Source organism: Pan paniscus, chromosome X, assembly GCF_029289425.2.
Source record: "Pan paniscus chromosome X, NHGRI_mPanPan1-v2.0_pri, whole genome shotgun sequence".
Classification (NCBI taxonomy): domain Eukaryota; kingdom Metazoa; phylum Chordata; class Mammalia; order Primates; family Hominidae; genus Pan; species Pan paniscus.
This window is the reverse complement of record NC_073272.2, coordinates 111388120-111412093: the sequence shown is the minus strand read 5'-3', so window position 1 is coordinate 111412093 and position 23974 is coordinate 111388120. Positions and strand designations below refer to the sequence as shown.

The 23974-nt window shown below is 40.5% G+C and overlaps 2 protein-coding genes across 6 annotated transcripts in view; one reads left to right on the top strand and one right to left on the bottom strand.

Annotated features, from left to right (window-relative positions):
• Positions 1–23974, top strand: part of TRPC5 (transient receptor potential cation channel subfamily C member 5) — a 309990-nt gene that overhangs the window by 154244 nt on the left and 131772 nt on the right. Inside the window, exon 3 of the mRNA XM_055106604.1 lies at positions 11253–11774. Coding sequence (XP_054962579.1) covers positions 11253–11774 — 522 coding nt within the window. The remainder of the gene's footprint in view (positions 1–11252; positions 11775–23974) is intronic.
• TRPC5OS (TRPC5 opposite strand) overlaps positions 20089–23974 on the bottom strand; it is a 29289-nt gene continuing 25403 nt past the window's right edge. For all 5 annotated transcript variants that reach the window (XR_008955222.2, XR_008955223.1, XM_057301136.2 and 2 more), the window contains exon 4: positions 20089–22539. Coding sequence is in view for 3 of the 5 variants with exons in the window: in XM_057301136.2 (XP_057157119.1) it covers positions 21894–22229 (336 nt within the window). In the remaining 2 variants the exon portion in view is untranslated. The remainder of the gene's footprint in view (positions 22540–23974) is intronic.

The following is a 23974-nucleotide window of genomic DNA, read 5'->3' as shown; positions in this document are numbered from 1 at the left end:
CTTGTCACCATCCTCTTTCCAGGACAGCAATCTACAAGAGAAATTTAATTTAAAAATCATACATTGATTTATACAAAGTGAACCAAGAACTATTATGGCTGTCCTAGAAAGCTATTTGTATCAAGCTCCACAGTAGGGCCACCTACAGAGCTAACTGGACACCCTGGTAGAGTAGGGCTTCCTTCCTCTGTGCAATGATAGAGACGCGTTGATTAGACCTTTGCTTCTGACATTTTTCCCATCTCAATAATAACCCACATCTGCTGATTGACTCATTTTTTGATTCATCACATCATTTTCACAATTTCCTGGAAAACGTCAGATCTCAACTGCATGCAAAATGCCTTCAGGGAGGGCTGTTTCTCCAAAGGCCGGCCACTCTGTATTCCCTTCCTACCTTGGAGTCTTTTACTTTTTTTGGTTTTTTGTTTGTTTGTTTGTTTCTAATATCCATCCCAGGGTAGACCTTACTTTTGGAATCAGTGGTTCCCATCACTCATTAGAACCCATATTTTATGAAGAAAATATATGGAATGCTTCATTTAACTGTGACAAAAATGCCTTTCCAGGTTTTATGAAACTAAAACTCACAAATTACAAACTTTCATAACCTATGGAATTAGTCATGAATTTTTTTTTCTCATAGATTTAGCTCCTATCTTTTGAAAACTTAGGGCCTCTATGTGATGAGAACTCAAAGAATAGTTTTGTGGGCTGCCAAACGTTAAACAATGCTATGTAATGTTTGTCTGGTTTAAGGTAGAACATTAGGTTAATTAACATCCAACAAAACCTGCAATATGTACTTAAGATATGTCTGTATATTCAGTGTTGTGATGTGATTTTAACATTTGTTTATTGATATAATAAATCAAATTTTTGGCCTTTTGCTGGTTAGGGGTGGAGCTGTATAGTGGTTAACAGTACAGGAGGCTTTGGTACCAAACTGCCTGGGGTCAAGCTCTGGGCTCTCTACGTCCTAGCTATTTGACCTGGGCCAAGACACTTAGCTTCTCTATGACTGAGTTCCTCAGATATAAAATGGGAGTAATTATTATGCCTATAGCATAGAGCTATAGTGAGGACTAAATAAAATACTCCAGCATTGTGCTTGTGCCTGGCATATGGAAAGCGCTCAACCTCCAGTAGCCATTAGTATTACTTTTATCCCTGCTGCTTAGGCTAATCCTGGCTATTGTTTTATATATATAATTGATCTGTATGTATCAATACTGACATTTTTAAAGGCCAGTGGGTTCTGTGACATTATCCCCAAGTAAATGTTGTCCATTTCAGTTTTCCAATCTAAATTATATACACCTTGGCCTTGAAAGCTGAGATCATCCAGCAAATCCTAACTCTGATGCTTCTGTTTTTACCAGATTCTGAGAAACAGATACTTTTCCATCTCATGCCAATGGTTGCTCCAAAGCAACACATACATCACCACTACTAGCTAACTAACCTGATAGATAGGCAGAGCAGGAAGCTGGTAATGTGAACTGATTAGATGCTGGTGTTTTTCACTTCTGAGTAATACAGAGAAATGAAATTTCATTTCCACACGTTCCTTGGACTGCTGAACACTGATTTTATCTGGCATGTTAGGATGGAGGGAGGAGAACACAGAAGGTGAAAAAAGAGGGATTGCAATTTCACTAAATCCAGGCATAAGACAGGAGGTTCATTTCCAACATGATGCTATCAGACCAGCTGTGTGAGGAAGTGCCAATTGGAGAGGTTGGGTCTGTGAGCAGACAACATTGTGTGTATGAATGAGGCGGCTCCTGATAAGGGTCTGGCCATTAATTACAAATGGGGGATTTAATTTCAGAAGCCTGTGATAAACTCCACCAAGGGTAACGATAGGGTTCAGAAAAACTCCAATTAGCAGATTGTGTCCAGTGATGAGGTTAATGGAAATGAATGTATCATTTGAGCCCTTGGTGAATAACCTTGTAAAAGCTTTAGCCATTTCTGACAGTGGGGAAAAAGGAGTATGATCTATCCTCTAGGCTGTCCTCTGGCAATAGAATTTAGCTGAAAATACAGAGAAGCTGACTGTAGCTCAATCTCTTCACTGCACTGCAAGTGTTTTATGTGATGAGCTCTGAGCTGAGTGGCTCTGTCCTATGCTCATTCATCCAGAAGGATCCTCGAATAGGATCCTAGCTTTTCTACAAGGAGTCCTTGGACAGATCCAGTAGCAAACTCATTAAGGCCTGAATGAAAAGTCCCAGGGAAAGGCAAGACAGTGTAACTTCTTTAGTGGCCATGTCCTTAGCCCACATCATTGCAAATTTTAAAATTCAATCGAGTTGGTTGATGTACCAGGTTTCTTTAGAAGTACAGTTATAGATAATATAAGCCAAATCTAAATTCTTGGCCTATTGATTTCCTTCCCTCTTCCTCACCTCCCCCTACCTTTATTTTTCCTTTTAAAAAACATGATTTTAAACAGAAAGTCCAAGATCTTTCAGTATGATTTTGGAGTTTAAAGAGAAGGCAAAACTTGATAAGAAATAATCAAATTGAATTTTTCACCTGACCTCAATCTGAACACAAAATGGCTGTTAAAAAATAATTTCAAAAAGAAAAAAAAGGTTAAATCGTAATCTTCATACAAATTTAAAGTAAACATGGCAAAGATTTTATTCAACTGATTAATTAATGGGGGAACCAGTAGGTAGGCCAAGAGTCTGCAAACTATGGCCTTCAGTCCAAATCTGGCCTGTCAACTGTTTTTATAAATAAAATTTATTGGAGCACAGCCATACCCATTCACTTACACTTATGGCTGCTTTCATTTTACAATGAAAATGAAAGTTTCATTTCATTGTAATGAAACGACATTGTAATGTAATTTGTTGTATGGTCCACAGAGTATCAATTACTGTCTGGCTTTTTACAGAAGAAGTTTGCTCTCCCATGATTCAGGCTATCGGAAACATAGAAATAAACTCACAAATGGATACAAAGTAGTCTATATCCACAAGGCAATAATCAATTATATTCCACCCAATAAGAAATAGTTGCATTACAATTTACAGAGTTTTAAATTAAGTCAAAGAGAATCAAAGGCATGGATAATCCAGAAAATATACTAGACAGGACCTCTAGTTTATGTTTTTTCATGATCCAAAGTCTTTCACAATTTTTCTTAATAGCTACTAGGAGAAACCTTATGTACAGAGCCACCAGTAGTAGCAGAATCCACTCTATCTGAAAGTGGAGTAGGAATCAAGCTGTACAGTGGATTGTGAGGCCTGAGAAAGACCTTCACCAAACTTAAGTCCCTACCAGCCTAGTCCTCCTTGAAATTCTCATTTTTTTTGGCTAATGCCAAGGTGTTCTTTCTAGGTGCCACCAGTTAAAATGTAAATACCCCCCGCTCAGGACAGCTCCAGATATTGTTATCAATATTAGTAACTTGTATGGATTTTTTTTTTTTCAAAGAATAGCAGACCAGCCACCTAAAGGGACCCAGAAGTCCAGGGACCTGGATGGGAAACTGATACAATTTAGTAAACCTAATCTAAAATATAAGAACAATCCATAAAAGGCAGTACTGATTAAGCCTGCACAGGAGGCTTGCAAGACAGCACTGGGTTAACTTGTATTAAGTTAGGTAGAACATTAAAAAGTACACAAAATAGAATTGAAGGGGGGTGCTCTTACGGTTTCCATATGTCACAGTTTTGCCCAGGTGAAGACTAAACCATTACTGTGCTGGGGAGTTTGCTTTTGATTAAGATACATTTTTTTTTGTTGTTTTGTTTTGTTTTGTTGAGACAGAGTCTAGCTCTGTCACCCAGGCTGGAGTGTAGTGGTGTGATCTTCACTCACTGCAACCTCCATCTCCTGGGTTCAAGTGATTTTCCTGCCTCAGCCTCCCGAGTAGATGGGATTACAGGTGCACACCACCATGTCCAGCTAAATTTTTGTATTTTTAGTAGAGATGGGGTTTCACCATGTTGGCCAGGCTGGTCTCGAACTCCTGACCTCAAGTGATCTGCCCACCTAGGCCTCCCAAAGTGCTGGGACTACAGGCCTGAGCCACAGCACCTGGCCACTTTTGTAATACATTTGTTGTTATAATGATAGGAACCATGTTTGTTGAGAACCTAGTATGTTCTAAAACAAACTTATCCAACCTGTGACCTGCAGGCCACATGTGGCCCAAGACAGCTTTGAATGTGGCCCAACACAAATTCATAAACTTTCTTAAAACATTATGAGATTTTTTTTGGGTGATTTTTTTGTAGCTCATCAGTTATCATTAGTGTTAGTGTATTTTATGTGTGGCCCAAGGCAATTCTTCTTCTTTCAATGTGGGCCAGGGAAGCCAAAAGATTGGACAACTCTGTTCTAAACCCTATGTAGGAAATACACACACAATCTCATTTAATCCTTATAATTTTGCCCAGCTGCTGTCATTTTCCCATTGTATAGGCAAGGGAATTGAGATACAAAAAGGCTAGTAAATGACAAAGCCAAGCAAGATATTCTTAAATTGCACTGTGAAAGTGTGTCTGGAATTCATTCCTTCTGGTGGGTTCATGGTCTCACTGACTTCAATAATGGAGCTGCGGACCTTTGCGTTGAGTGTTACAGCTCTAAAAGATGGCACAGACCTAAAGAGTGAGCAGCAGCATAATTTATTGTGAAGAAGTGAAAGAACAAAGCTTCCACAGCATGGAAGGGGACCCGAGCGGGTTGCCGCTGCTGGCTGGGGTGGCCAGCTTTTATTCCCTTATTTGTCCCCACCCATGTCCTGCTGATTGGTCCATTTTACAGACTGCCGATTGGTCCATTTTACAAACCTCTAGCTAGCTACAGAGTTCCGATTGGTGCGTTTTTACAGAGCACTGATTGGTGGATTTTACAAACCTCTTATAAGATAGAAAAGTTCTCCAAGTCCCCACTAGACCCAGGAAGTACAGCTGGCTTCACCTCTCAGAAGCCCTCCTCAAAATAGTGTGGACACAGTCACTCCTCTTTCCATCTCCTGATCATCTGCTGATTTAGTCGCTATCCAAAGTACTCTGATTATCTTGGCCCCTAGATCACAGCTGTCCTCTTCAGCCCAATACGTGTCATCACTCTGGACAACTTCAGCACCCACCCATGTGGACAATGCAGCCAGCATCCTGACCCATCAGCTCCTTGACCTCCCCACTCCACTGACCTCCACATTCACTCTACTTCAGCCCACTGTGCCCATGACCAACCCACAGCTGGTCACCATTCAGCACTGCTCCACTGTGGACATCATATCTACTAGCACCCTACTCTCTGTCCTCAGTCTCCCATCCTCCCAGTTTGCCTACTCTGTCTTTTCACTTCAAAGAGACCTCAAGTCCCTCAATGTCTCCATTTCCTCCCAGACTTTTAGCCCTTACCTATCTGATCTGGTCTTCAAGTGCAATCACCTGAACTACTTCATCCTCAACTTCTTCTCACGTCTGGCAAAACCACAATCCTGAATCTATCCAAAACCTGAATTTTCCATCCCCACATCTGGACTGTCAAAGCTGCTAGAGAGAAAAAAAAAAGCCACATTCTTCTGTGCATCACTGCCATTATAAATTTACAGCTGCTAATTTACCCAAGACTTCAGGACTGCTAGGCCATCCTTTTACTTTCCTTTGTCTTCCTCTTTCTTTCCCCTTAGCAAATCTTCCATACATTGAACTCTCCCCACACACCCTGCCAACTTCTCCTCCCTCACTCAAAGCATCTGATCTCACCTCCCATTTCAATGAGAAAACTGCATTTTTAGATGGGAAATACTTCAGCTTCCAGCCCTCTTCAATAACAAACTACTAACACCTCCATTCAACTCACCTTTTTTCCTCCAGTCTCTGAAGATAAGGCATCCTTATTCCAGACTAAGATCAACCTCCACCTCACCCCAACCTTTGCTCTGGACCTCATCTCTCCTCATCTCTTCAGGCACCCTGATCTACCCACAAGCCCCCTCTTTCCCTTGTCTACAACCTCTTCCCTCCTCCCCGGGTCCTCCCCCAATCTAATCAAGGTGCTCAAGATGCAGCCTCATCTCTTCACAGCCACATTTCATTAAAGAGGCCTGGGATGTTAGGCCAGAAACTCAGACAAGGGTGAAGCCTTGTTTTAAAAGCTAGGGCACAGGTGCAGAAGAAGCTGCAATTCAGAAACTAACAGAACAAGAATGTCCCATTGCAAAAGCCTCAACAGTAGGAATTTGGAATGATGGAACCTGAGGCAGGCCTCCTGAGTGCTTCTTATTTCAGGCCTTGGTTGCCCTGGAAACTGGGGCTGGACAGAGTCCTTGGAGTAGATAGGTGGAGCCACTTGTGAGGAAACAAGGGCAGGCAGAGGCTGATCCTGTCCACTCTTGGTTTCAACTACTATTGCTGGCTGAAGGCTCTCACATCTATATTTTCAGCCCTGACTTCTCCTTCAAGATTCATGCTGGAGTTATACAATTTCCTGCTGCTTTCCCAGTAGGGACTTCAAAGTTAACAAGCACAAAACTGAACTTTTAAAAACTTTAAACCTGCTCCTGTATGCACTATCTCAATTAGTGACACTACTGTTCAACCAGGCATTGGAATCTAGAGACTCAATACCCTTGATTTCTACTCCCTGCCTTCCCTGACACATCCAATGAATGCCTTAAATTTGTTATTTTTTATCTATCTCTAGAATCACTATCTAATTTAAGATCCTTGCATCTCTTCACCTGAACTAATGATATCTTTTAATTAGTCTTATTCTGAAACACATGGTGGTGTGCTTGGAGCTGGCTTGCACCAGCTGGCGAGAGCGGGTTATCTGCTCCTCTTCCCAACTCCATGTTCCAGGATGTCATATTGGTAGCATGAAACTGGCCACAGTGGGAGTATTTACACCACAAAACCTGGCAAACACACAAAACAGGATATTTGTTCCTCCCCTGTGGAGAGCTGGTTGTTAAACATTTATGAGCATGATTACCACTGCCCATTTCCCACACTGTGGCCAAGCTAATCAACTATGCCACTCTCCTGATTAAAACCCTCAGTGGTTCCCCGTGGTCAACAGATAACATATAAATTCCTTAGCATGGCATATGAGGCCTTTTATCATTTGGCCCTTGCCTAAATATCCAATTTCTTCTCCCATCTCTTTTTAGTCTCACAACTTATGTGCTAGCACGAAGGTCACAAACTGGTTCACAGGAGCCAAATTTGTTTCACATATGTATTTTGCTTGGCCTGCACACTGTCTTTAAAATTTTTGAGCCAACGTTTATAACTTTAAGAGCTTCTACCCCCAAATCCATGTTTCTGGCTTCTTTTCAAAAATTTACAACACTGCTCCTCACTTGTGTTTATGACAATTTACAGGAGCTGAGTAGTAGCTGCCCCCTTTGAGAGGGTCTCTGCAGTTTACCAGTTTCTATCATTCACTCGCCCAAATTATGCATATACACCTACACCTGGTCCTGATTTCTGTTACCTGTTTGGCCTGCATTTTAGATAATGTCATAAAATCTAGATTATTATCAGAATCTTCTAACCCTCATTATAGAACTTTCTCTTCCTTTACTTTGGCTGTCCTGATGATAGTCCATGGTCTCTGCACAGCCTGGGAAGGAATAAAAACAGCAGATGATGAAGGAGGACAAAGCAGAAGGGGTAGAAGGAATAAAAAGAAACCCGTAGTCTATGGATCAGTCCCCACTTTGAAGCAATAGAATTGTGAAAAATACAGGCAGAAATGTCCCAAGTTTGTGAGACCTCATAGTAGTTCCCTGCAGAGCTAATCATCTAACCCTTCTTGGAGTCTTGGGATATCTGCCTTCTCAGCTGGACATGGGAAGGAGAGGTCCAAGGAAATTAGCTCATATTGACCCAAATTGTGGGAGTCAGGTTTATAAACAATAAAGTCAATTTCTCTTTTCTTTTCTTTACTTTTTTATTGGAGACAGGGTATCACTCTGTTGCCCAGGCTGGATGGAGTGCAGTGGCATGATCACAGCTCACTGCAGCCTTGACCTCCCAGGCTCAAGCAATCCTCCCATCTTAACCTCCCTACTAGCTGGGACTACAGGTGCTAGCTAATATAATGTTTTTGTTTTTTGGTTTTTTTTTTTTTTTAGAGACAGAGTCTCACTATGTTGCCCAGGCTGGTCTTGAACTCCTGGGCTCAGATGATCCTCTCACCTCGGCCTCCCAAAGTGCTGGGATTACAGGCATGAGCCACCACGCCTGGCCCAAGAGAGTCAATTCCTTAATGTGAAAATAGGAAATTTAATTTATTTTTGCTGAGTGCCTGCTCTGTGTCTAGCACTGTGCTAGATGCCATAGGGGAAACAAGAGCAGACCAGGACAACTCTGCCTTCAAAGAGCTCATAACCTTATCAAGGAGGCAAAAAGTACGTGTGTGAAGTAATTTGAGAATAATGTAAGACAGCATCAGAAAAGTGATTATCTTGCATGTAACCTTGTGCCCACAATATTTGAGCGGGCAGCAAGAGATAAGCTCAAAGTTAAGAGGAGGAGCTATTGAAGAAGCCAGAACTTGCAATGGCCCCTGAGTGGCAGAGAAATGGGGTGAGAGACCATTCCACACAGGGGATCCACAAGGATATACACACAGAAAGCAACCTGTGAGTGGCAACACTGATAGGAGGAGAAAAAGCAGTCTGGGTGGGAGGGCAAAGTTGGTCACTGTAGACCAGTTTTCTTTTTAAAAGGTTTCCTCTCTGGTGTTAGGTACTCAGGAAGCCGAATGGAGAATAATAAAGTTCCTTGTTAGACAATATAATCGAGTAGTTTCAGAAAGCATTTCATATTCTAGGCATAGACACCAACAACCTTTTGGCTCTATCATACAAGTGGGGCTAAACACTATTCACGGGTACTGCTGTGTCTCTTGGACAGGACTGGCAGCACTGCCTTGGAAGAAAAGAAAGGAAAAGAGTAAGAAAAGTAGAAAGAATAAGGAAGTGGGGGGGAGAGAGAGAGAGAGAGAGAGAGAAAGAGAGTGAGCAAAGAGGAATAGCATGGTAGGAAGCAGACCCATACCCATAATCGAACCCAGGGAATCCTGTGCTACAGGTTAGCCTCTCTTCCCTTCTGCTCAACACTTTTAGACCCTGACAGAGATGAGGAATGCCTCTGCCTAGAGAAAGGGCAGATTTCTCAGATCTGAGCTCGCTTCTTCCTGGGCAGACTGTGACAAATTTCTCACTTCCCCATCTCTCCCAACTCTAGGCTTTATGCTGATAGTGTTTATGTTCATTTCCAGGCCCACTCAGACCTACTTCTTCCTTAGCCTGTAGGCTTATGTTAATTTCTGAGATTACTCTTTCCTATGTCCAATTTACTTTATGAGCCAGTTGCTCACTTCCTGCTGTCTTGTTTGTAGCTGCTCCCTCTAAATGTTTAACAATGTTTACTCGCTGCTCCATCCTAGCCATTAATGACCATTATGCAGTCATCTTTCAACTATTCAGAGGCTGATGCAAGCACTCAGTGAAGGAAACAGGTTTCTTGCAAACTCCTCCTCCTCCACCTTTCTCCTACTGTATGTTTTCTGGCCACTTCCCTGTTTGAGAATCCTGCGTGCAAGGTGGGAGGGAGGCAATGATGTTGAAAAACAGTTAACTCATCCCTTTGTCAGTTCGCCAGTAACTGTGGGTTGTTGTTTTATTTTTTAAAGAAGTTTTGAGAGTAAAAAGAACCTATTGATTAAAACACGATTTGTCTCTCTGCTTACATTTACAGAGATAAAAAAATTAAAAACAAAACAAAAATCCCATGATTTGTCTATTCGATGAGACTCCCAATTATCCATGGTCTGTCCTACCCAGTTAAAATGAACATTTGGAACTTTTTTTCCTAAAGTGTAATAAAAATCAATATTTCCCGATTTTCTGGAATCCTAGACATGTTTTGAATACTTGGCTCCACCTCTTAAAGCCTCTGTTGCCTCTGTTGACTATTCAGCCCTCCCCTTCTCTAGCTCTAGATCCTACCGCACTTAAACTCTTCTGTGAGTCTAGCAAGCTGCCTCAGTTTCCCTACTGGAATGAGAAAAGACTGGGTCCCAAAAGAGACATTTTTTTTTTTTGGAGACTGAGTCTTGCTCTGTTGCCCAGGCTGCAGTGCAGTGGCGCGATCTCGGCTCACTGCCAGCTCTGCCTCCTGGGTTCACGCCATTCTCCTGCCTCAGCCTCCCAAGTAGCTGGGACTACAGGCACCCGCCACCACGCCCGGCTAATTTTTTGTATTTTTAGTAGAGACGATGTTTCACCGTGTTAGCCAGGATGGTCTCTATCTCTTGACCTCATGATCCGCTCGCCTCGGCCTCCCAAAGTGCTGGGATTACAGGCGTGAGCCACTGTGCCTGGCAAGAGACATTTTAAAGTCGAAAGATTTTTTAATTCATTGATCAGGTTCTGCACACTCACCCGGAAGTGCTCCTGAATACCCAAAGAAGCCCCCATCTTTCACCTATAGCTGCTATTTACACTAAACATTACATCATGGACATAGCAGTTTTATCAATGGTACTGTTGCTATCAGTATCCCCTCCCCAAGCCGAGAAGTCTTCATTTTCAGAGTACTTCTTCCTGACCCTAACGAATTATCTTTACCTTCCTGGGACCTACAGGAAGTTGGACGAACCCTGTCTGGCCTTGGGCTTTGGTCCCCTGAAGATATATATATAGTCTCTACTGCTCATTTGGAACTGAGCAGATAATACTATGTACTGTTACCAGTTTTATGAAAGTTTGCTCTACCCAAGTAATTCTCCAGGAGGTCAGGAAAAATGTCCTTTACTTCTCTGTATTCTCCAGTATGTCTCAGACAGAAATGGGCATGTTGTCATTGCATAATTGACAATTTGACTCTAGAGCTTGGCTCTAGAGTCTTGCTTGGGTTTGAATCTTGGCTCTGCTGACTAAAAACTTTGTAACCTTAGGTGTGTTCTTTAACCTCCCTCTGTCTCAGCTTCTTCATATGGGAAGAATATTTACCTCACAAGGTTGTTGTGGAGATTAAATGAGTAAAGACATGTAATGTGCTTAGAATAGTGCCTGGCACACAATAAGCATCCCACAAACATTAGCTATAAGGAAGGAGGTTTAGGAGGTCAAAAGAATTGAAACAAGAATGGAGACTCTAATTCCTGAATCGCCAGCATTTTATAGGCCCTATGCTTCTCTCTCCAAACTTTAATCCTGCCCTTCTATTCTTCTCATTTCTTGTACCTAGGTCCCCACTCTGATGATGGACACGCAGTTCTCTGAATTCACACCGGACATCACTCCCATCATGCTGGCTGCCCACACCAACAACTACGAAATCATCAAATTGCTTGTCCAAAAACGGGTCACTATCCCACGGCCCCACCAGATCCGCTGCAACTGTGTGGAGTGTGTGTCTAGTTCAGAGGTAGACAGCCTGCGCCACTCTCGCTCCCGACTGAACATCTATAAGGCTCTGGCAAGCCCCTCACTCATTGCCTTATCAAGTGAGGACCCCATCCTAACTGCCTTCCGTCTGGGCTGGGAGCTCAAGGAGCTCAGCAAGGTGGAGAATGAGTTCAAGGCCGAGTATGAGGAGCTCTCTCAGCAGTGCAAGCTCTTTGCCAAAGACCTGCTGGACCAAGCTCGGAGCTCCAGGGAACTGGAGATCATCCTCAACCATCGAGATGACCACAGTGAAGAGCTTGACCCTCAGAAGTACCATGACCTGGCCAAGTTGAAGGTGGCAATCAAATACCACCAGAAAGAGGTAAGCTGAGCTCATGTCTGCTTTCAGGGAAGCTTAAAGCCTCCAAAGTCTGGAGCAGCAGAGCAACAATCAGCATTTTTCTACCATTTAGCCCTCTAACAAACAAATGGTTGGGCAGGCCTCACAGCTAGGCCCATTTATCCAAGGCACAGACAACCTTTTTGTATTTTCTTTATGGCCAGATAAGTAACCATCTGATTCTTTGGTGGCAAAGCATTCATGCATTTAACAAATGCTTACAGAGCACTGTTCGGAATGTTTGCGATACAGAAGACAGACACCGACTCTGCTTTCATGGAGCTTACAAGCTGGTGGTGGATATAGAGTAAATGATCACTTTAATGAATACATAATTACCTACTAAGATATGTACTCTGAAAGAACAGTGCTCTGTGAGAGCACATAACAAAGGATCCTATCCTATATACTGGGGACATAGTGGGCAGTGATTACAGAAGGGTCGCTGCCTGGATGCTGGTAATTGTTGGCACAACTGAATCCCTGGCAGCCCCTTAGCGAGAAGGCTAAAAAACACATTTGAAAGATGAAGTCATACTCAAGGTTTGTAGTTCAATGAAAGGCTGAAGCAGGATCTGCTATGGTATGACCTCCAAAATGTTAGGTTCCACGTCTTTGAGGGAGGTCAGTTCAAGCAGGTCACAGGTGAGGCTTTGATTTCCAGTTAGGGAAGATTTACAATCAAACAGGTGTAGTTCTATGCCAACTTATCAGACAGTTTGGGAGAGCCTCCTAACAAGGCTAACTTAGCCCTTTAAGGAAGCAGCATGATACCACGGAAAAAGCAGGGACTATGGAGCCAGAGCAACTGAGGATAGAATTTTAACCCACTAGCTGTATGACCTAAAGAAACTCACTCCTATTTTCAGGGCATTAGTTTTCTCATTTATAAAATAGAGATGAAAATAGTTTCTTCACTTCATAGGGGATTGTGGGAAATAAGAAAAGCTAACAGTGCATGGCACCAGAAGTGCTTTAATGTCCATTTCCATCTCTTTTCCATGCTACCTGGAGTCAAAGCAGCTGAGGGGTGCCTGCCAGCTGAAGGGCAACTGGCAGTGCCATTCCTTCATGGATCCAGGCTCTGAGGCAAACCTCATTGTGTGTTTATCTGGTCCCTTTTTCTCAGACAAAAATAAAACTACTACGCCTTAGAAATGAGGCAAAAAACAAATACCAGGGCAACCTGGAATGGGATAAAAAATGAAAAAGAGCAACATGGAGATCGAAAGGGCTATACTGGAGGAAGTGGTAAATGGTTAGGCCCACCTATGAGTCCCCTTATTTTATTTTTGCCATTTACCTGCTTTAAGTTATTTCAATAAGCCTGGTGTTGTGCTTACCTCCCTGGAGAAGTGTAAAGATAAAATAAAATAGGTAATATACTTAGGTACAGCGAAATACCGAGCATACAGTAGCAGTCAATAACTATTAGCTGGGCGGGGTGTGGTGGCTCACGCCTGTAATCCCAGCACTTTGGGAGGCCAAGGCTGGCAGATCATCTGAGGTCAAGAGTTCGAGACCAGCCTGGCCAACATGGTGAAACCCAGTCTCTACTAAAAGTACAAAAATTAGCTGGGTGTGGTGGCACGTGCATGTAATCCCAGCTACTCCAGAGGCTGAGACACGAGAATCGCTTGAACCTGGGAGGCAGAGGTTGCAATAAGTCGAGATCATGCCATGGCACTCCAGCCTGGGCGATAGAGTGAGACTGTGTATCAAAAAAAAATTTACTATTAGCGGCTATAATTATTCATTTTTATTTTTACACATGGAGGACTCGTGGTATATGGTCTAATTCTGTGCAGTAAAATGGCAGGTAATAGATATAGTAAAGGCCCATCCTTCTCTTATCCCTCCCTCTCTCCCACAGCCCTGCTGTTGATGTGAAGTATCAGTTATCGTGTTAAGCAGTCTGCTGTATCTACACTTTGATATATGTATATATTTCCATTAAAGATGTATATTATTGTTTCAGTGTTTTTTCACTTTACATAAATTGTTATAATACTGTGAGAAAAAAAATCACAGATATTTTTAGAACATGAATTGCTTCCAAGTGACAGAATGGTTAATGGGAATAAAACAGTTTTTAAAAAATAGATAATTGCAAAATACAACTAAAGTTTACAGTCCTCACCCCACTGAATATGAGATTAACTTTACAATTTTAGGCCCCCCATTCTCTTTAAAATTGAGAATGCATTTATTTTCAAACAATTTCACTGCAATATTTCATCAATTTTTGTGTTGGTAGGTCACCTTCTGTTGTATGGCTTGACTCCACTTGCTCATATGATCTTCATTTGCCAGTTTTAGTTACTGTTGCATTTGAAAACCAATGTGATGACTTTCTCACTCTCATGGGGATCTGCTTGTCATATGATCACTTTTGGATTCTACATTAACTGCCCTCCAATCCTCATTAACCTTCTCATTATTTTTTCCTCTTTGTTTTAGTCCTTTTGCTGTCCAGAAATTTTGTCCCTTGTGTTCTTTATTCCACAATTTCTTATCAATGTTTTTACATAATATCTTTATGCTACTATATTTTCGTATATTTCTCAACTATCATCCCACTAATCTGAATGTGCCACAGGGTTTTATTTCTTCTTGTTCTCTTGATTAAGCATCAGAGATTCCAACATTGTTTCCAGGGTCCATTTCTGTGTACATTGAAGTGGACTTTTTATTGTGGTAAGATATACCTAATATAAAATTTCACGTTTTAACCACCTGTAAGTTTACAGTTCAGTGGAATTAAGTACATTCACATTGTGCAACCATCGTCACTAGGATTCATTTTTGGAGATGCACAAGTTTTGGAGTGTCTATTTTACTTTCAATAGTGAACTTATCTAAGCATAGTTTCATATTTCACAAGGCCACACTTAAAAAATTAATTAATTTATTTATTTATTTATTTATTTATTTATTTTTGAGACGGAGGCTCTCTCTGTCACCCAGGCTGGAGTGCCGTGGCACAATCTCAGCTTACTGCAACCCCCGACTCCTGGGTTCAATCGATTATCCTGCCTCAGCCTTCATAGTAGTTGGGACTACAGGCGTGCACCACCACACCCAGAAAATTTTTGGGTTTTTTTTTTTTTAATTAATTAATTTATTTATTTATTTTAGTAGAGATGGGGTTTCGCCATGCTGGCCAGGCCGGTCTTGAACTCCTGACCTCAAGTGATCTGCCTACCTGGGCCCCTCAAAGTGCTGGGATTACAGGCGTAAGCCACCGCACCCAGCCTATTTTTATTATTTTTAGAGACAAGATCTCACTATGTTGCCTAGGCTGGTTTCAAACTCCTGGCCTCAAACTCCTGGCCTCAGGTGATCTTCCCATCTCAGCCTCCCAAAGCACTGGGATTACAGATGTGAGCCACCATGCCCAGCCAGCTAAATTATGTTTAATCCATAACACTGGCAAAGTAGCACCTCTTAACTATTCAATATTATGGATATTCAGCAGTAATTTCAAAAGTAAGTAATCAAAGTAATTTCAAAAGTAAATCACTTTTTGAAAAGTAATTCAAAAAGCACTCTATTTATGCAAAGATCAACAATTTTAGGCCTGGTGCTATTCACTGATATTTGTGAATCAAATAAATGAAAACCATGGTATTTAGTAGACTGAATTATTTCAATCAGGTCACATCAAACTCTAGCTCCAGGTATACAGCCAGGATAGTGAGTGACTGTCAACTTCAATGTCAATAGTGATAAAGAATATAATTCCAAAGAGCCACCGAAACTCAAATATGGCCTAAAGTTTAGCCTCATAGCCAGAGACTTCAGAATCATTTGGAGATTTATATTTATATATTTTGCTCCAAATTTTCCAAGATAAATTATCTTAGCAATGGCCATACATCAATTTTAACATAATTAGTTTCTCTTCAAACTAAGCCACGCTGATTAGAAAGGCAGGCTTGAGAAATCATATATATCTTAAAGTTTACACTCCAAAGGCATTGCTTCAGGAACGTAAAACATAATTTATACTCATCAAACTGTATAAATCCCTTCTGAATTGTGACTTCATTTCTAGAAAAAAAACTGTAATCCTTCCTAATCTGTGAATTAGAGTTTTTTAAAAATATGTGGTTTCATTGAGTCTCAAATGCATACAACCTCCAATTTCTCTCTATTCAATTCACATGTCTAGTTTAAGGCTGAATAATCCCACCTTCTTAAACAAATCAGCAACGTCCTTTTTGGGGTTGTGTTTTTGTGATTTTAACTTTAGCATATAAATTTAGCTCAATGATGTGAGCTACTGAGGTTCCAACAATTCAAGTGTCTGTGAGAACTTCATTCTCAAAAGTCCTTGATTTGAGGAATCAGACTGATAAGTCTGTTCAGTAAATATCCAAAATCTGGTCTTAAAAAAAAAATGAAACACTCACACAGTGCTTAGGGCCACAAGCATAAAAAAGTCATGATTTTGATCTTTATTTTATCACATTATATAATACACTTGATTTTTGCAGTATAAACTCTTCTCATGTAGGATTGGATGAAACTAGGCAAACCAATCTTTCCTTTCGATGCAAATAAATGAATGAAACCTAACTTTATGCTTCCATTATTATTATTAATTTTTATTTTTATTTTTGAGACAGAGTTTCACTATGTCACCCAGGCTGGAATGCAGTGGTGCCATCTCGGCTCACTGCAACCTCCGTCTCCCAGGTTCAAGCAATCTTCCCACCTCAGCCTCCTTAGTAGCTGGAACTACAGGCATGCACCACCACGCCTGGCTAATTTTTGTATTTTTAGTAGAGACAGGTTTTACCATGTTGGCCAGCTGGTCTCAAACTCCTGACCTCAGGTGATCCACCTGCCTGGGCCTCCCAAAGTGCTTGAATTATAGGGATGAGCCACCGTGCCAGTCCTATGCTCGCATTATGTTTATGACAAGTTAACTCAGCTTTTCCATGTTAGACAAAATTTCTCAAATTCTTTGAAGGCATATAGTTTATGTGTGCTAACTCATCAAGAAAAAAACATATTAACATCTTAAGTGGGTCACACCCCAGGATCTAGTGGAACACATTTACCCTGAGGGTTACATATCAGGAGCCCCAAACCAAGATGGAAAGGACATTTTCTTTTTTTTTTTTTTTTTCAAATGACCTTCATACCCGAAAGAAGCCTGTAGGGGAATGGACAAGAATTATTTCCCAGGAACAGAATTATTCAAAGAGAAACAGCCTCTAGATGATAACGAAATAACTGAGCTAAAAGAGAAAAGTTGTCTTTTCCACTTGATTCCATGCTTAATAACAGTTGGACTGTGAGGTTCTGTCTTCAAGGATAGGTAGGATTACTTCCTCAATGTCTGTAATGAGGAATAGGACAGAGCAGATGCATTACTTCTCCACTCTCTAGTGCCATACCTGATGACAACTTGATAAATCTTTTAAAGTGTGCTGTGATTCCAACTGGGGAAAAAAATGAAGAAATACCCAGTACAAATGGAATTTTTCTCGATGAGTCGAGGTTTGTGGGGGAGAAGCATCAAGAACTCTGGCACCTGGGATAAGGACCCAAAGATAAGCCCATTCACATCTTAAGTTTCAAATAGACAACATGTCTTTTTAAAACTTGAGATTAAAAGCTGTATTTCACACAGAACATTTTTTTTCTTCATAAAATGTGCTGCAACAGAGCTGATTTCCAAAGCTGGAAGTTGGGGGTTTGCCTACATTAAAAACCTCGAAGTTATAGTTTCAAGAAAGGCGTGTTCCCCCAAGTTTAAGTAAGAATAAGGTTACTAGAATGACCAGTATTTCCAGAATTTGTCATAATATAGAGGTATGTGTATTTACATGCGTTCAACAACAGATTTTGTTAATGACACCTTTTTTTTGTTTTTTTTTTTTTTAAACAGAGTTTCGCTTTGTTGCCCGGGATGGAGTGCAGTGGCATGATCTTGGCTCACTGCAACCTCCACCTCCCAGGTTCAAGCTATTCTCATGCCTCAGCCTCCTGAGTAGCTGGGATTACAGGTGCCTACCACCGGGCCGGCTGATTTTTTTGTATTTTAGTAGAGATGGGGTTTCACCATGTTGCCCAGGCTGGTCTTGAACTCCAGAGCTTAGGCAATCCGCCTGTCTTGGCCTCCCAAAGTGCTAGGATTATAGGCGTGAGCCACCGTGCCCGGCCTGTTAATGACATCTTTGATTAGAGGAATCTGAAACACTAAAGTTATGTTTCATAACTGTGGCCCCCTTGTCCACCTTATATGAATATTTGTGGTAAACTTAAAATTATCTTTGAGATGCCTTCAGTATTTTTCTTTCTTTCTTTCTTTTTTTTTTTTTTTTTTTTTTTTTTGAGACAGAGACTCGCTCTGTCGCCCAGGCTGGAGTGCAGTGGCACGATCTTGGCTCACTGCAAGCTACGCCTCCCAGGTTCACGCCATTCTCCTGCCTCAGCCTCCTGAGTAGCTGGGACTACAGGCGCCCGCCACCACGCCCAGCTAATTTTTTTGTAGTTTTAGTAGAGACGGGGTTTCATCGTGTTAGCCAGGATGGTCTCCATCTCCTGACCTCGTGATCCACTCGCCTTGGCCTCCCAAAGTGCTGGGATTACAGGCGGGAGCCACCGCGTCCGGCTGCCTTCAGCATTTTTCTAGGGTCTTTAAGATGAAATTGTGACCAGGTATAAGACTTCAGTGATTTTCCTTACCTTGTAAAATGCAGTTCCAACCTTCATAAGTATAATGGCAGTCACCTCCAAGGATTATTTATTACCCTGAAGAGATGTGATATTGGAAACTGACAGTTTTATTTATCAATACAAGTAATTCACAAATAACTAACTTCAGGAACTAGAAGTCATTTTTTCTTTCTTTAGGGATTTTCTGTTGGTTGGTTGGTTGGTTGGTTGGTTGGTTGGTTGGTTAGTTGGTTTGTGAACTTTCTGAGGGTTAAATAGACAGAAGAAAACCAGTTTTAAATATGGGCTGGAGGGAGTAGGATCTCTGAAAAAATATAAGCAGTATTCCCAAGAGGTATCACTAAGTACATCTAGTCTATTAAGGTAAGACTGTCAATACAAAAACACAATAGTCAGCTTTCATGTAAAAAAAAAATCATAAAAATCAAGTTGGATCACAATGGGTTAATAACGTTCAGAGTTACATAACCCCCTCAGGAACAAAATCTTAGCCTTAAATGGAATATAATTCATTATTTCCTGAAGGGCTTTTTCATATTGTTTTTTCCTCATTATTATTCCTACTAGAATTCAAGTAGACTCCCCAAAAGAATTCAATTTGGTTAAAAAAAAAAAAATCAGCTCCAAAGAATGAAACAATAGCTGATTCCAAACTCTAACTTTGGCATGAAGTAGAATAAGAAAGCTCTTATCTCTTAGAAAACAGGTGTAAAACTATTGGATAATTATTTCATGTCAAATAGACTTTCAGGTATTGTCATACAAACTTTTTGCAGATGGGTGAATTTTCTTTTTAATTTTTAAGTTCTGGGGTACATTTGCAGGATGTGCAGGTTTGTTACATAGGTAAACATGTGCCTTGGTGGTTTGCTGCACTGATCAACCCATCACCTAGGTATTAAGTCCAGCATCCATTAGCTGGGAATCCATTCTTGATGCTCTCTCTCCCCACCCCAGCCCCCAACAGGCCCCAGTGTGTGTTGCTCCCCTCCCTGTGTCCATGTGTTCTCATTGTTCAGCTCCCACTTATACGAGGGAACATGTGGCTTCTGGTTTTCTGTTCCTGCGTTAGTTTGCTGAGGGTAATAGCTTCCAACTCCATCCATGTCCCTGTAAAGGACATGATCTTGTTCCTTTTTATGGCTGCATAGTATTCCATGGTGTATATGTACCACATTTCCTTTATCCAGTCTATCATTGATGGGCATTTGGGTTGATTCCATGTCTTTGCTATTGTGAATAGTGCTGCAATGAACATACGCATGCACATTTTTCAGATATTCCTGAAAAGTCGTGATTTCATATATTCTGTCTCAATGCCAGATATGTCATGCCAAAGGCTTTGAAAACTATTATTTCATTTGTTCCTTATTATCACTGAAGGTAAGCAGAAAATTTATTAATAACCCTCATTTTGCAAATGAGAAAGGACTATGTTTAGAGATTTGTTTAAGATCATCTGACAAAGCCAGAAGTATAACTTCAGAATCCTGGTACAACGTTCTCTCTTATTATGCTCTGCTACCTTACGTTGAGTGAAGTTCTTGTGGGCCCATTTGGTAGCCTCCAAATTCACCACCAGGTAATTTAAGATGACCACACGTTTTTTTGATTTGTGAATGAAAGTTTATTAGTTAAAATCTCTTGAAAGAAAACAATAAAATGGTTTAGATCAATAGCTAATACAGATTGTAAACAATCATAAGATAATAACTAGCAGTAATCATCACACATAAGAATTTATATAGGCACAACTCCCCACATATTTTAGCCCAAACAAATAGGGATGAAAACTTGTACTACCTAATCTAATGCCATCTACCAGCCTATCTTCCTTGATTTTCACACCTTTAAGCTTGTCTCAGAATGATGAGCCCGTCTCTTTTCTGCCATGCTATATAATAATTGGCTTTAACACTGGTCTTAAGAAGATACAGAAAAGGGCTAATTTGCATAAAGGATCAGCCACTCACTCCATTCTCCTGGAGGAGATGCAGGATTTCAATCAGCGATATCCAATCAGTGGACTAAACTAGTTAATAATTCTCCATCTAATTGAGCTTTCAGATACATGACTTATGTCAATCGCCTACCAGCTGTTTATAGCAACATCTTAGGGTTGGCTAATTTGCAGAAGGCAAAAACAGGGCTTTGTTCATAAACCTGTTTAGAAACTAACTCCATATCATGGCTTTCCATCATAAACCGTCGCATAACTGTTGACAATTTATTAATTTGCTTCTCTCTCCTGAAAACACCGTCCGCACTAGTTCTTGTTCCTAAGTATTTTCTTATTTCCTAAATATTTCTTTTCACTATTAACTCTAATTCTGCTCCATAGAGCAAACATACTTAATACAACAATCCATTCCTTGGAGCGGGGGTTATATCTTAACAATCCTTAAGCACATAAAATTACAGAATCAAAGCAAACACTGGAATATATCTTATCTAGTTCCTGAGGTACCATTATAGTACAATCTGTTCAGGTGACCCAGGAAAACAAGGGTCCAGCCAGCTCCACATATTATGGGGTTGTAGCATCTTCCTGCTTTGATGCCTAAGGACTATATCTAGTCCATAGATATTTAGTCCAATATGGTGAGTGTTTGTCTTTCCATTGGTGAATAGTCCTTGTAGGGCTTTGCTTAGCCCTTCTATTACTTCTCTCTTTGATTATTTGGTATAGTGTGCCTTTTCCATTTGGGGAATAATAGTGCAAAGTAGCTACAATGTGGTCAGAATTTGCAAGAACAGTCCTGCACTGGAACTCTTGGTCCCAGCTTTTTCAGTTTTCTCCTTGGCAACAGTCATTTGAAAACCTTTCTGCACTTTTATTATCTGGTAGATAGTACTCTTTTAAAATTACCTCCCTTAGTCTGCTATAGCATTTTGTGTCGGACACATGCTTTCTTAAAGGATAAGTAAGGAGTTATATCCTTTCAAATAAAAGTATCCCAACACTGTCTTGTTAATGTGAATGTATTCATTTACTGTAATGCTACCCTGGGGGATATTCCCCTTTTCATTTGCATTCATTGGAGAGCAGTGAAATTAGTCCCAAGATGTGATAGAGTTCGTCAGTTCTCCACTCCATAATTAGGCAAGGAATTTCTTTTCTTTACTATTGTTTGCTCCCATCATCAGAAATTCTAGCATGAGAGTAAGTACAGGTAAAGGGAGACCTACATGGCAAAAGCCAGAACTTTCTGAATAACAACAAAGATGAAAAAAGACCAGCTTTTGCTAGAAGTAAATCAAATCTCACTTGTTATATGGGTTATTAGTAATGAAAATGTGCGGAACTATGAGAAAACACATATTGCTAATATACAGAAAATAAGAATATATTAAAACAGGGAAATGATCAGTTTTCACATCCCTGGGGGCGGGGGCAGAAATTGGGTCTTAGTCACCTGTTAAGTCATCATTTATACCAGAGACTGTATCTTCATATAAGTTATCCATGTCTAACATAGCCTGATCTATATCAAATATTAGGTCTTCATCCTCTCTTGGTGTAAGTATTGAGTCTAAGTCTGAGAGATCAGGGAGATCAGGTAGCGAAGGCTCCTCGGGAAGAGGTGCATCTGCTTCAGTCTCTTCTGCTCTACCATTTTCTTCTACATAAGGAACTTCTTGTACTTGTAGAATGAATTGTAAAAGCTCATCAGCTATTCTTATTAACTGGGCTACACAAGCAACAAGTCCATCAATGAGTACATGAATTAACACAGAATCCATGCTGCAGTGCTCTTCTAAATAGATAAAATATCACTAAAAGCTCTAGCAAATGGACTCTTGGTGACAATGGATAGTATAAGGGGCTAACAATGGTTCTGTGGTTGGTTTAGGCCAGAAATTAGGATGTTGATATGATTATGATGGTGATCAAGTAAAGAATGAGAACAGTGGAACAATATAACTTTTTGATGATGTTGGTAAACCGCACACAGAATTTATGTATGGTACTCTTGTTTGTACTAATGGTGAACTGCTGTTATAATGACCATCAGGCGGACTGTCACAGCCAAGAGAAAACAGCAAAGCAGACCTAATAATAAAAAAGAGAGATATAAAGATTAGTATCTTTGAGCCTTTATCCATCCTACAGGCTATGGCTACTGGTTACCCCTATCAAGAATTGCTGTTAAGGTTGAAACGATATGTCTAACTATAGCCCCTCCTTTGTTGCTGGCCTTGTGAGGCTCTACTACTTCTCTTTCCTTTGAAAACCTCATGGTCTTTATCTCTTGTTAAGAGATTTGGGAGAAAAGTGAGTATAGGTAGTTTGTCTGTCTTTCTTGAACATCTCTTTTGAGGAAGGATACACTCACGCAGGGTCTGTCAATTATTAGCACCTTTGCCTCATTGCCATTTATATCTGGGTGCTGCTGAATTCTTTCTGTGTTTCTAGGAATCCATTCATTAAAGTTTTCAGATGCCCTGCAGCCTGGGGAGTTTATGGTAAATGAAAGTCCTATATTCTCCATATTTTGCCAAACTTTGGAGAATTTCAGTTATAAAACTAGTTCCTTGATAATTTCCTATTACTGCCCCACTTCCATATCTAGCAGCTAGTTCTTCCAACTTTATCTAAAGCCATGGTTGTACTATTTTCATCTGCGTGTCTGGTGGGCTTTGCAAACCCACTTTCTGAGTAAGTATATATTTGTGTGAGGCAATATTATTTGTTTGAAAATCTAGATATTGGCTCAATATAATCTACCTGCTACATTTGTCTGGTTTACCACTCCCCACCACACTTAAAATGAATCTGCTGAGGATGCAAGAAGTTTTTAATATTTTGATATATCTCATATTTCTTACTCACTTGTTTATTTGATTCACAGGTTTTCTAACTCTTTCTTCTCTGCTAACCTGGCACATACATGCCCATATGCCCTGAGGTTTCACAAGCCCATCCTACAACCTTAAATTGAACTGAAAAGGGAGCTGAGTTGAAACTTAAAGTCCCCGAAGCTTCAGGGTCTACATTAGTTTTGGGGGCCTAGATTATCTCCCCTCTCATTCCAAATAGATTATTCTGCTTTTCTGTTCTAATGAGCTGACACATGTCTTTATAAGAATTTCTAAATTCTTTCACCAATTTATTTTCATATCTCCCTTCACCAGATTGTTTTTCCTGCAATAGTCCAGGTCTATATGGCTGATCAGTGTAGCTATATACCTTTGACCAGTTTTTTTCTTGGGTATATCTACATGTTAAATTTCTGGCTATTAATTCTGTCAATTGGGCTAACTTCCTTTCTCCAGTCCCAGTCAGGCTTTTCCTAGTTGAAAGTCTTAGGAAGTAGTCATCTATATAACTCCTTTAGGATTCTACCAAGTCTATTATTGCCCAGTTTTCAGCAGTTCTGACCAGAGTGGGGCCCAGCAAGCCACAGGCTTCACTTTCAGCTGACTATAATCCTTGGATATTTATTGGAGTACAGAAAATCATCAGCCAGATGGTCTGTGATTTGCAC